The sequence below is a fragment of the Sodiomyces alkalinus genome (assembly GCF_003711515.1).
Source record: "Sodiomyces alkalinus F11 unplaced genomic scaffold SODALscaffold_8, whole genome shotgun sequence".
Lineage (NCBI taxonomy): Eukaryota > Fungi > Ascomycota > Sordariomycetes > Glomerellales > Plectosphaerellaceae > Sodiomyces > Sodiomyces alkalinus.
In genome coordinates this window covers 344,697-357,627 of record NW_021167086.1, presented here as the reverse complement: position 1 = coordinate 357,627, position 12,931 = coordinate 344,697, and the positions used below count along the sequence as shown (strand labels likewise).

The window sequence follows — 12,931 nt, the reverse complement described above, 5'->3', positions numbered from 1 at the left end:
GGGGGTGTTTCGCTCGAAGACGCCACTACTCACAATTCGTTGGTGCAGAGGTACATGATAGGGAAAGTGCGGTCATTGACCTTCCTGCCGCCGTCGGCGTAATCTTCGCGATAGGTGCCATCAGGCCGCTTCGCCGTGACGGGCCGGCTGCGAAGGAGCGGCTCGGGGAGCATCTCCTCGTCACTGATAATGACGGGCCACTGAGGGTAGCCCTTGAGCTTGACGAGGAAATGGTCGCCAGGCTGGGCGTCGGTATGGAAGAACTTGGCCTTGGAGGACTTCTTGTTGAGCTTCTTGCCCTTGGCATCGGAGCCGGCGCTCGACTTGCGGCGGTCCTTGGACTTTCCACCAGCAGGGGTAGCCGTCATCGTCTCGTCGGCAAACGTCGATTCGTCAGCTACATCGACAGCCTCATTGGACGGCTCGCCATCTTCAGCAGGGGCGGCGTCTTTCATTTCAGTATCGGCGTCTTTGTCGTCGTCAGGCTTGGAAGTGGATTCGTCGGCAGCAGCTGTTGCAAATGCGCAAGGCAGAGTTAGCAGGGTGATGTTGGTGTTTCGGAATCGGGGAAATCCTAGAGCAATAGAAGGTAGAATTTGTAGGATGAAACGAACCTTCGGCCACCTTTGCCTCTTCCGTGGACTCCTCCTTGGGCTCAACCTTTGACTCAACCTTTGACTCGTCCTTGAATGCAGAGCCCTCTTCAGCCTCAGCCTCAGCCTTAACACCAACTTCTCCCTCCGGCTTCTTCTCGTCCTCAGTGTCGCCACCCGCCTCAGCAGCCGGCTTGGTGTTGTCGTCGGCAGCAGTATCGGGAGCAGCAGCCGTCGTAGTAGGAGTGCCCTCCTCCTTCTTCTCGACCTTCTCGGTAGCAGCGACGGGCGCGCTGTTTCCCTTGTCAGACATAGTGTCTAGCTGTACCGATTGAAGCACCTAGTTGCGCGTCAAAGGGATATCCGTATGATCACGGCCACGACAAGCGCGACGATGATAGTAACGAAAGACCGACGTGTCCAATGGATGAAAAGCAATCAAAGGAACGCGTCTTAACGCGCGCAAAATGTTTGAATGCACAAATGTTGCGACAAGTGGCAGTGAAAAGTGTGCGATGGATTGGCAGAGGTTGTTGATGGTTGAGATTGGTGCGCGGTAAAGGATTCAGCAAGAGCACCTTCTTTATGTGGTGTGGGTGGGTGGGGAGGGATGGGATGTTGATGTGATGAGAAAGGACGAAGTATTGTGGTGGCTAAAGAAGGAAAAAAAAAAGGAAAAAAAGGGTAAGCCGACTAAGAAAATATGAAAAAGTGAGGAGAAAGTCTAGAAGGTCGGTCTTGTCTTGCCTTGTCCAACGACAGCGAGTACGTACGGAGAAGGTGTAATGTACGTTGTAAGTAATGTAGCCAAACTCCGCGTCGCAGGAAAGAGCAGAGGCGTTCTTAATATGGATTCGTACTGGTTGATGACGAAAAATAGCATAAGGCACGTGACCTGCTTACATTGATTGTCGATCCACTTGGACTTTTGCACTTGGTAGTGTGACTCGGTGAGAATTGACTGGCTATTGATGGTGGTACTGGGCAATTTACTCTGGAAGTACCTGCAACAAGAGGCCAAGTCAGGCTGCTGGCTGCCATCCCAGCCATGAATACCTCTTTCCACGTATCCGTTCATATGGTTTCGTATCCGTACTCAGTACCGTAGTACCACTCGTAGTACCATCAGTCCTCTTGTGAAGCCATCAGACAGGGTATGGAGGCACATCTTCCCTCGCCTCTTAACCCCCCTCCTCTTAACTTCCGCCTCCTCTTAACTTCCCCTCGCCACCCAGAGTCTGCACAACTCGGGCTCAAACCTCCTAACATGTCCCAATCACAACATGAAAGCGCGTTCTCAAGATGATCCTTTTCTTTGCGAAATATAAATTGTTTCCCAATATAACGCCCATACTGTACACGCCACCAAAATTGCCAGTCGACCCCCAGCCCGGCTTCGAGAGAAAAGGAAAGAACCCCCTTCTTCTTCTTTTGCATTGCCGTCCTACTCCTCGTCTTCTTCTTCCTCCTCCTACTCCTCGTCTTCTTCTTCCTCCTCCTACTCCTCGTCTTCCTCCTCCTCGTCCTCGTCGACATCCATCCCTTCCGCCGCCTCCACCGAAAACTCCCTCTCCTGATCCACGCCGACATAACTGTCGCTCATCAGGAAGAGCTTCAGATCGTGCTTCCCAGCCGTCGGGACAATAAACTCGACCTTGCCCTGGAACGTCTTCCCCACCGTGACGCGCTTGATCCCCAGCACGCTCCTGCTGCTCTCCTCCGCCACCACCAACCACCAGCTCTCGAGCTTCTTAGCCGGGTAGAACGGCGCGTGCACCGTCGGGTCGAACTCGTCGCCCTCCTCCAGCTGCCGCTGGATCGTCACGTTGATCTGCGACGGGTCGCCCGCCCGGATCTCGTCCTCGTCGAGCACCTCGTGCTCCATCTCGATGTCCGGGTACTTGTCGTTGGTGAAGTGGGCCGCCTGCGCGAGCTGTTTCTGGTCCAGCCCCAGCTTCTTGATCAGCGCCGCGTAGTCCGGGTTCTCTTCGGGATTCATCGCCTCCATGAAGTCGAAAATGTCCTTGATTCTAAAGCGGTGCGCCACCCTGTCAGTTTCCGCTTGCTTGTGCTCTATTTTTTTTTCTTTCTCAAAGGAAGAATAGGTAAAGGGGCGGAGGCAAAAACATACCCAAACTCGTTCGCCGCCTTAACAACCTCGGGCGTAAAGTGAGGAATCTGCTTCAGCGGGCTGTCGCGATCCCACATGGCCTGCACCACCATCTGCGACATCTCCATCGCATTCATCGCGTTGAGGTGCCCGTCCGACGACAACACGTCCACCGTCGCGCTCAGCAGGCTCAGCACCTTGGACACGATCACCTCCTGGTCCTTGGCCAGGTCGATCGGCAGCTGCATCCGCGAGAAGTGCGCCTGCAGGAGCACAAACGCCTTGAAGTGCGGCGAGTCGGGCGCCGGCTGCGCCATCTTGACCGGCACCCGGTCGTAGATGCGCTGCAGGATGCCCTCCTCGTGCCGCCGGATCTGGATCGCCTCGAACTCGGTCGCCGACGTCACGATCTCCAGGATGCCCTTCAGCTTCGTCTTGGCGCTCAGCGACAGCAGGAACGTCTGCATCGTGATGTACGAGATGTTGTAGTACGCCGCGATCATCGCCGCGTTCTGCGGGATCACCGTGCCGTCGTCGTCGTCGAGCTCGATGATCTTGGACTCTTGCAGTTCTGTGAGTGTCGTCTGGATGAGGTCCGACATGTAGTCGTTGAGGCCGTCCTGCGTCGTGTCCGTGAGGTTGTAGTAGCTGGGGTTCGCCAGCAGTCGCCGGTAAAAGTACGTGAACGTCGTCCAGTTGATGGCGTCCTCGCCGCTCGCGATCAGCCGCGTGCTGATCTCCGTCACGAACGCGTCGTGCAGGTAGTTGTGCAAGTGAGACTCGACGGGCAGCGCCTCGTTCAGGAACTTCTTGTAGTACTCCCTCTTCACCGCCGCCACCATCAGGACACCGCGACCTCTGCCGTCCTTGCCCGGCCGGAGCGCCTTGCCGAACATGTGCAGCACCTCGCTCACCGGGTAGTCGACGTAGCGATGCTCGCGCCCGTCAAAGTGCTGCGTGCCCATCACCACCACCAGATGAGCCGTGCAATCGAGTTCCCAGCACACATCCCGAGATGCGACGAGCACTTGGATGGCGCCGTGGTTGTAGAGATGCTTCACGATCCGCTTGTCGCTCTGGCTCAGGGCCTCGTGGTAGTACCCGATACCGTGCGAGAGCGCTTCCGCCAGCGCCTCCTCGTTGATTCGGTCGAGGAGCGGCCGCATCTGCTCGACATCGGCGTGCAGGAACCGGTCTTCGTCGTCGTCGGCGAAACAGGTGGCTAGGAGGTCCCGTGTCGTCGCCCTAGTCTGCCTGCGACTCGGCACGAAGACCAGAGCAGGTCGGTCGGGTGACATTTGCGTGATGGCCAAGTATGTAGGCTTAGCCATGGAAAGCATCAACGACGGGAAGTGCGGGTTCGTGTACGACTGGATGTGAAGTTCGAGGGGAACGGCTCGGACGTGAGGGCTGAAGTTGTAAATATCATGCTTCTTGGCATCAATCCACTCGCCGAGGTCCCTCGCGTTGGCCAGGGACACGCTCAAGGCGACGATACGCATGGGACGCTCCGTCTGCATCCTGATGTAGTGCATCCTCGACACGACCGACTCGTAGATGTACCCCTGCTGGCCGCCCAGCAGATGAATTTCGTCGGCGATGAACAGCTCCACCGTCTGCACCTCGACCCGCCGCTTCCACTGCCGCGAGAGCACATCCCACTGGATCGGCGTCGCGAGGATCAGATCGCTCGACTTCAGGATCTTCAGGTCCGTCGCGGTCTCGCCCGTGAGCTTCTCGATCGTCTTGCCGCCGCGCAGCGGGCCGAGCCTCTTCCGCCAGTCTTCCAGGCGGATATCAACCAATTCTTGGTAAGGCGCGATGTACACCGCACGTCCAGCCTGGCCGTCTGCAGCCGTATTATTCTGCTTCGACCAGTGGCGCATCAGCGCAAATTCGGCGCAAACCGTCTTGCCGCTCCCGGTGGGTGCGCCGACGAACACGTTCTGGTCGGTTTCGTAGAGAGATTTGAATGTCTGCGTCTGGATGCGATTGAAGTGGTCCCAGTCTGGATACAATCTCGCGTACTCCTTGACTTTCAAGGCCGAGACGGGCAGGGGCTGGAGTTCGAGAAGTTCGGTGTGAGGAGGGAACTTTTCGGGGAGGATGAGCTTGTGGAACGACACGGGAAGCCTCGTCTCGGAGTGCATCCAGCGATCGGAGATGACGGAGATGAAGTAATTCGGCGGCATCGGGTCGGTGATGGGGACGGTAAAGTCGACGATGTGCTCGTTGGACTCGGAGACTGCGTACTCCTTGCGCAGCAGGAACTGGTCGTAGTATAGAATGTCCTCGCCGTCGCAATCTTCCACCGCGATCCAGAAGCTCTCGGCGGGACCATGGAGGTCGTCGTCCCATTCAAAGTTGGGTGTGATGCTGAGCTCAACGCGGAGCATCGACCTGGTCAGGGGTTGTACCTGGGCCTGCACGTCGAGCCTGGGGAACTTGGCAACAAGCGCACACACCGTCCTCCCGGCCTTGGGCATCCCCAGCAGTTCGCCCATCCGCGGCGGATCCAAGTCGAAGTAGTTGTCCCAGGACACTTCCATCCTCTCGGCCTTCTGGATGATCTCTCTAGGGCAGGTGTGGAACTGGCGCAGCGGCGACATGGTCGGCCACATGCGCTTCTCGGCCATCTTGCAAAGGTCCAGCGCCGTCTTCGCTACCGAGGCCCAGCCTTTCCTCAACGTGATCTCGAAAATCGCACGCAAGATACGACCTGCCGACTGCGTGACGTATACCATGTCTGCCATGAGAGCGAGGCCTTCCAACTTGAGTCGGGAGATGTACGCTTGGAGAAGGACGTTGATCTTGGCGTGAGGCTCTTCGATGCTCTCCTTGACCGGGACGGGCACACGGCCCAGCAGTTTCGCCAGCTCGAGCTTCTCGTCCTGTCGGACAGGGATGTATTTGAATTCGGCGCTGAGAGAGAAGACTCGGAAAAGTTCAATGGTGGTGATGGAGGGCTGGATGAGGTTGTTATACGTATCCATAGAACCGTACGAGATGTAGTAATGGGAGGCGATACGCCCGAGTTCCGTCGCCTGAAGCCTGCCCGTCTTCTCGTCGTACTTGACGAGGTTGGATTTCTTGAGGACGGAAGCCGCGGAATGTATGAGGTCTACTCTCTTCTGTTCCAACGCCTCATCATTCTCGTACTCGGCACCAACCTGGTACAGCCCCGGCGAGCGCAGCATCCGGACGAAGAGGTACGTGTAGCCGAGCCATTCGACGCCCTCATCTCTCGACCGCACGTTACCCAGGACAATCTCGGCGTTGAGGTTGTCCACCAGTTTGCTGACAAACTGACTCTCAATCGGTAGCTGCTGGTTCAGCAAGGACAGATAGTATTGGATCTCGCTTTGCGTGGTGATGATGATGCCCTCGCCATACGTGTCGAACTGGGGCCGACCAGCACGCCCCAACATCTGCAGAACATCCTGGGGGCTGAGCTCAACCCAGCTACCCTTCTCGGGGGAGTACACCTGCGTGCCTTTGATGATGACGGAGTGGGCGGGTAGGTTGACACCCCAGGCAAGGGTCGCGGTGCAGACAAGAACCTGAATGGCGCCTCGGGCAAACAAGTCTTCGACGTCCGTCCGGTCGATTCGGTTCATGCCAGCATGATGGATACCGAAACCGTAGGGCAAGAGATCCTTGAGCTCCCTGTCGGTCGCCTGACTCGCGGCCTCGTTGAGAACTTCGCGGCTGCCGGCGTCATGGCGCAAGATCTGGTTGATGGTGTCCAGCTCGAGCGCCTTGTCGCGGATATACCGCGCCGTCTTCGCCGTCTCCTTGCGCGAGTGGACGAAGATGAGCATCTGATTCCGGTTCTGCCCAACATGCTCTATCACTTTGTTGTAGGTAACGTCGTTCATCGTCTTGAGCTGCTTGATCGCCTTGCGATCCGTCACACCGACGAATTCCTGGCGCAGGGGGCAAGGCCGGTAGGAGCTGTCAAAGTGGAACAACCCTTTTGCTGTATCGACGCGAAGGAAGCTGGCGACGTCTCGGTAGTTCGGCAAGGTCGCTGACAGACCAGCAAGGCGAACTGGCTCGCCGGTCTGTTCCGTCTTTCGAATCGTCCTGCTCACAATGCTCTCAATGACGGGACCACGTTCGTCATGGAGCAGATGGATCTCATCAATAATGATGAGCCGCACAAGGCTGGTGTAGGTGAGATCAGTGGCCTTTCTGGTGATAACGTCCCACTTCTCAGGAGTCGTGACGATGATCTGCGTCTCCGAGATCTGCTGCTTGGTAAGTTGTCGGTCACCCGTCAACTCGGACACCTTGATCCCGTACGGCTCAAGACGTTTGCCGAAGTTGCCAACTTGTTCCTGGACGAGGGCCTTCAACGGGGCGATGTAAACGATCTTGAACGCATCCAGGTCGATCTCTCCCGTCTGCGGATTGCGGTTCTTGCCAATCTCCCGGAGGATGGTGAGCATGGCCACATTGGTCTTCCCACTGCCCGTGGGAGCACAGATGAGCATGTTCCCGTCGTCCTCGAAAGCGGTGGGGAAGCACTTGGTCTGGACCTTATTTAGGGTTTTTGTCGTGCCAAACGGAACCCGAGACCACTCCGGCATGTCGGTGATGGGGATCAGCCCTTGGGTCCGGTCGGCTGGCTTCTTGGGGATGGGCACATGGATCTCTTCGTAACCCTTGAATGTCCGTTTCGTCGAGCCTTCGGGTAGCCGAACCTTGGGATTGGTCATGAGATGGTTACCCTGGTCGAAAACCAGGTTGTCGAGGTTGATAAGCCTCCGCGGTTGCAACCCTCCGACCAGCTGTCCCGCCTCCGGGCGTTCAGGCTTGGGTGCCGATTGGCCCGCCACCTCGGGCGGAACATCAATATCCATCTTGATGTCGATCTTCCGAGACTTCTGATCAGCGGACTTGCGACCGTACTTTTCGTTGAGGATCCATTGAAGACCTTCGGAGGCCATCTCCCGTTCGATTGCCGCGCGGTCTTCATCCGTATCCGCTTTGGCGTGACGCGTGAGCCAGACCACCTTTTCCCGGTTCTCGATCAGAAGTTGCACCAAGGTGTGGTGTTCGTAGTCAAAGAGCTCCATCAGGTCATTCTCGATCTCCCGAAGCGGCTTCTCCTCGCCCCCCGGTTCGTCCGGCTCTCCCGATAGGATGCGGAGCGCTTCTGTCGCTTTGTCGACCTGTTCGTGGTGATCCGAATAGAGCTTTCCGATCTGTCTCTGTAACCAGAAGGCATCGACGTCCCTTGCTGGGACTATCCTCGTCTCTTTTCCTTCCTTCGCATTTTTGGTCTGGGCTGAGTCGATGACCATGGCGTCGTCGCCCAGTCCTGGCTCGTCGGCATCCTCTCCAGAGTCCGGTTTATTCTCATCCTCCTCCTCCCCCTCGTCTGCATTATCTTCCTCTTCTGATGACACGTCCCGGACTTCATGGGTGATGGCGTTTTCGTCGTCGTCCTCGTCTTCGAACACGACAGCCACACCTTGCCGGTCGTCCATGTCGCCATCCGCCTCTTCTGCCGTGCCATCTTGCATGTTCTCGTCCTCGTCTTGTGCATCGTAGTCGGTGATCTTCTTGCCTAGGTTGACAAGTTCGTTGAACTGCTTGGGATTGAGAGATACCCCTAGCATATCGTCCACCTCCTTCTTCTTCTCGCTGTCCTTGAGGTCATCGTCTTTGAGGAACTCCAAGATGACGTCTGCTGCGCTCAACACGGCCGATTGTGGTACATCGCCAAGATTGTCGGCAACGATCTTCAAGATCAGCTCGTACGTGGCCCGGGTGGCGGGGGTGCGTGGTCGGTATGTGAGGCCCTCGATGGCAAAGTCGGTCGTTCCCAGGACGCCAGTCCCTCTGAGTTGCGCCGCATCGGCTTTCCTTTTCCGTTGCTCGCGCAAAAGCACATCTTCGCCCTCTTGCAATCCGCCGCGTTCGACTTCGGGCAGGCCTGGCGCCTTCTTCTGTTTGGGGGCCGCGTCACGGGCGACACGATTGCCCATGTCGCGAATACTTAACCTCCCAGCAAGTGACTCGGGGTCGCCCGTCGGCTCGTCGTTTCGCCTAGAGACGAAACGCCGGTCCGCCTGGAGAACCAGGTTGGACATGGCCGAGTACTTGTACTGGGAGATGTCGCGTTGTGGGTTCGACATGATTGCTGATTTCCGGATTCACCGTCTTCCATGGGTCGGTTTTGACTTGGGGGGGATGAAGGAATTCAGGGAATTCGCTCAAAGCGGCGAACCCTGTGCCGAAACCCAAATATGCGTGCGCGTCGGAGCGTGTAGAGTAAGGTTGGAGGTGAGGATGAAAGACTGAAAAGACCAGGCAATTGAGATGTTGCCCGCGAGAAATCGAGGTGGAAAAAAAGATGGGACCTCAAAAGGCAAAAGATTGGTTGCCCCGTTGCACCTACCTACCCTACATCATTACAAGGCGCCTGGTCACGTGTCGGTTGCTGTACAAGCCACATAACGCCACAGTTCTCTGAAATGGAAGCGACGCAGCCATTGGTCAATATGGCTTCGTGGGATTAGCCAATCGGTAGCTTCCTGTGCGTGGTGCAGCAGGTACTTGTGCATCCGTACCTTACCTTCAACACACCGGGCACCCAGAGCTTCGATTTCAGACACAACACACTGATTTATACGTAGCTGACTTGACCCCTCCGTCTTGTGCCTTCTAGCTATTATAAGCGAACTCTTAGGGGGTTTCTGGTGCGATCCGATTTCCTTTCTTTAGGCCAACTCCGGACGTCGCGTTCTCATAAGAACTCCTACAAGCGGTGTCTTAATCTCAACGCATCTCACCGCTCGGTCTGAGCTGCATGTGCAGGTCATTCTGTTCAGATGAACGACACTCGCTCCAATCTGCACAACCTGCACAATGGACTCAGAACCGGAAATAATTCAGAAGACGAAGGCTGCTTTGGAGCCGTATATTAAACCGAGAGAAGAGGTCGCTTACATTAGACGTGTCCTGGCGATACACTTGCAGCGACATCGTCAGACCGAGGACTTACAACCCCCCCTATCGCTCCTCGATGCATCTAGCCAGGCCCAGCGACGAGACGATATACAGGGTTTGCAAAGGGAATATCTCAGGGCCGCTCACGACAATATTAGGGCCCGTCGTGAATACGCCGAGCTTCGTAAGAGAACCACACCACAGAGGAGCACGAGTACGAGTCCTAAGGACAATGCCCCGGACTACATTCAAAACCACCTCGCCATGATGAAGCTGCGGCAGAAACATGAGAAGCTGTCCACCCTCCAAAAGTATCTCGACACCCTGGTGCAGCAGCCCGCTGCGTCGCAAGAATTTCTCAGTCCGGATCATCTCTTCCTGGATGCTTGGGGCCTTCCCGACGTACCAAGAGAGGTCATGGAAGGCTTCGGTATAAGCACCAGCGCCTTAAAGGAGGATTTATCTGGCCTTATCGATCAACTGGAGAAGGTCGTGCTCCGGTCCAAGCTCCAGCTGCGGAGGGAACAACAACTGCTCAGTGACGTGAGAGCCGGGACGCAGCCCCTTATGGCCAACATCAGCGTCGGAGCCAAACTACACGCTCTCAACGTAACCCGAAACGAGCTCATCAACTGGATCGAAGCGGAACTAAGCAAGGCGTCAGGCGAGACCGCGGAAGAGGAGGAGGCCGAGCGAGAAACCCGCCGGCAACGCCTCGCGGAGCCACAAACGGACACGACCGCCCAGCTCGCCGAGATCAAGGAGAAATACGCCCGATACGTAGCCGCACGCAAGTCGTTACTGACGCTCGTATCACAAAAACCGCTCCCGACATTGAAACCGACCATTACTCAGCAGCAGCAGCAGCAGCCTGCACATACGCTGGCGGCAGCCGAGGAAGACGATACTCCCGCCCCCGCAACGCATCTCATGATACCCTACCTAGAGCGACTCCTCCACCTCTCGCGACAGCAAAAAGGCATGATCCAACACAAGTCCCATCTGCAGGCTTCGCTGGCCAAGCAGGTCAAGGACACACGGCAAATGCTGGACCATCTAGCCGAAGAAAGCCAACTCTTGCCCACTCATGGCTCGACTGTTCCGCGCGCGATAGCAGCGGTGAGGTCCAAGCCCGGCTTTGGTGACCACATCGCTGCGGCATCCGCGGCGTCTGGGGCGGCGGAAAAGCCAGATACCACCGGCTTCGTCAAGCCCTGGGTCATTGCGGCCGACACGGCCAAGATTGCGACGCTGGAGGCGGCGGCGGAGAAGATCGAGGAAGGTCAATTGGCTTTGGAGGGCTCTATGAAGGCTCTTCACGATATTGACCAGCTCCTTGGTCGCAAACGCGAGGGGAACAACGCCGAAGTCGGCGATGGGCAGGGGCAGACGGCAGACGGTGGGGAGGAGGGGGAAGACGATATCTGGTTGACGGGCGAACAAGACGGTAAACGGGGACGGAAGAAGCACATGGAGCGCAAAAGAGCGGCCCCAGCTGTGTTGGATGACCCTTGGTCTATTTTGGATGGGAAGCTTGGCCTCATCAGCGGCAAGTCCCTGGCCAGATGATGAGAGAGCTATGTGAAGCAGGGTGGCAGCAGAATAATCCCCATCTGGCTCCCTGAATAAATGGTCAAACACGAACGCCCTTGCACATAACTTTTCGCCAATTGGACATACAGTCCCCCTTATGGCTTTGGACCTATGATGTGATATTGAGAATTTAACCGCGACCTGCAAGGATACCCGATATTCTTAGGGCGAGATCCAAAATTGATAGATGCTCATCGGCGCCGTCCACGAGACGCTTATCGACTTCCGAGAAGACCAGGACAATCTGGTTCTTCTGAATGTCTGGGATCATCTCATCGAAAACAATGCTTTGATATAACTGCATGTGTGTTAGGCGAGGCGGGAGACAAAAAGAAATATCGAGATGAGCGCATAGAATGAACATACCTGGGACACGACTTGAGTTGCGCTCCACCCATCTGCAACCAGGTCCTCGACGACCTTGGCAATAGCTTGGTAGGTATCGCCGGATCTCTGCGGCATGATGGCCTTCACCAAACAATCGATGGTCTGATCAGGGATGACACCAGCAATGTCCTCGACGATCCTGACCGTAACGGGCTTTCTGTCCACATCCATTGCCGCATCTCCATCCCGGTCTTTGCCCGCATCCCCATCCACGGCCACCGCTCCGACCAGCCTCGCCGCACTTTGCAAAAAGGTAATGGCTTTCCGCAGATCACCCTCACTGCACTTGATAAGCGCATCCACGGCGCCCTCCTCGAGAAGCACGCCCTCCTTCTCCGCAATCTCCTCCAACCTCTTCCGCGCATTCTCTTCGTCCAGGCTCTTGAAGCGGAACTTGCTGCATCGGCTCGCCAGGGGGTCGATGATGCGGGTGACGTAATTGCAGATGAGGCAGAACCGGGTGATTTTGCTGTAGGTTTCCATGGTCCGGCGCAGGGCGCTCTGGGCGTCCTGGGTCATCGAATCGGCCTCGTCGAGGATGATGATCTTGAACGGCGGGCAGGGGTATCGCTTCTTGTACTCGGCCGTGGGGTTGGTGAGTTGCATGCGCGCGAAGTTTTTCACCTTGTCGCGCACGATGGAGATGCCTCGCTCGTCTGAGGCGTTGAGTTCGAGGACGCGGGATTTGATCATTTCGGGGCCGTAGAGTTCTTTCGCCAAGGCGAGGATGGTAGAGGTTTTGCCGGTACCTGGGATGGCCCATTGTGTTAGCCTGCTGCCCGGAGTTGTTTCAGGGTATCCGTTGTGGATTCGGAAGGGAGCAAAATCAAGACTTACCTGGAGGACCGTAGAAAAGCATATGTGGAAGCTATCATACATACATTAGCGTTGCTCCATGTCATTGACTTGAAGCTGGACATACGTTCGAAGCTTGTAGCGTCCTCTGTAAGATGGTGATGGTATGGTCTTGGGCGGTGACATCGTTGAGGGTTTTCGGCCGGCTAAGTTGAATATAGTCAGATAAATCAAAGGAATGAACATCATGGCCTAGAGAAAGAGAGAACAAACTATTTTTCAACCCAAGGCTGCGCTCTTGGTGGTTGTGATGATTTGTCTTGTTTCTGGGTAGAGATGCCGGCAGCGGCAGCCTGTTTCCTAGCTTTGATGTCGAAGAAATTCGCCATCGTTGCGGGACAGCGTTTCGTTTGTCGAATCTGTACGCACTTTTTCAGGTCGTCTATGGTTTAATGGTAAGATAGGGCGCGTTTTGGGTGTGTCGTTGAATTGA

At 56.3% G+C, this 12,931-nt stretch overlaps 4 protein-coding genes across 4 annotated transcripts in view; 1 reads left to right on the top strand and 3 right to left on the bottom strand.

Annotated features, from left to right (window-relative positions):
- SODALDRAFT_206890 (hypothetical protein) overlaps positions 1-1,076 on the bottom strand; it is a 2,569-nt gene extending 1,493 nt beyond the window's left edge. The window contains exons 1-2 of the mRNA XM_028607246.1: positions 615-1,076; positions 34-511 (exon numbers count right to left, since the gene is read on the bottom strand). Of these exons, the coding sequence (XP_028464582.1) occupies positions 34-511; positions 615-906 (770 nt within the window). The 5' untranslated portion in view covers positions 907-1,076. The remainder of the gene's footprint in view (positions 1-33; positions 512-614) is intronic.
- A 589-nt stretch (positions 1,077-1,665) lies between these two features.
- SODALDRAFT_334972 (pre-mRNA-splicing factor brr2) lies at positions 1,666-9,055 on the bottom strand. The gene is made up of 2 exons (XM_028612349.1): positions 2,725-9,055; positions 1,666-2,623 (listed from the first exon to the last, which is right to left on the bottom strand). Exons 1-2 carry the CDS (start codon positions 8,847-8,849, stop codon positions 2,092-2,094), a joined length of 6,657 nt encoding a protein of 2,218 aa, XP_028464581.1. The 5' UTR covers positions 8,850-9,055; the 3' UTR covers positions 1,666-2,091.
- Positions 9,056-9,349: 294 nt separating this feature from the next.
- On the top strand, positions 9,350-11,449 carry SODALDRAFT_334971 (hypothetical protein). Its single transcript, XM_028612348.1, has one exon. The coding sequence runs from the start codon at positions 9,583-9,585 to the stop codon at positions 11,230-11,232; it is 1,650 nt and encodes a 549-aa protein (XP_028464580.1). The 5' UTR covers positions 9,350-9,582; the 3' UTR covers positions 11,233-11,449.
- On the bottom strand, positions 11,387-12,827 carry SODALDRAFT_340967 (replication factor C subunit 2; the record flags this gene model as incomplete). Its single annotated transcript, XM_028613005.1, has 5 exons — positions 11,387-11,554; positions 11,623-12,392; positions 12,481-12,511; positions 12,566-12,644; positions 12,712-12,827. The coding sequence occupies 5 exons, from the start codon at positions 12,825-12,827 to the stop codon at positions 11,387-11,389; spliced, it is 1,164 nt and encodes a 387-aa protein (XP_028464579.1).
- Between the last annotated feature and the right edge of the window lie 104 nt (positions 12,828-12,931).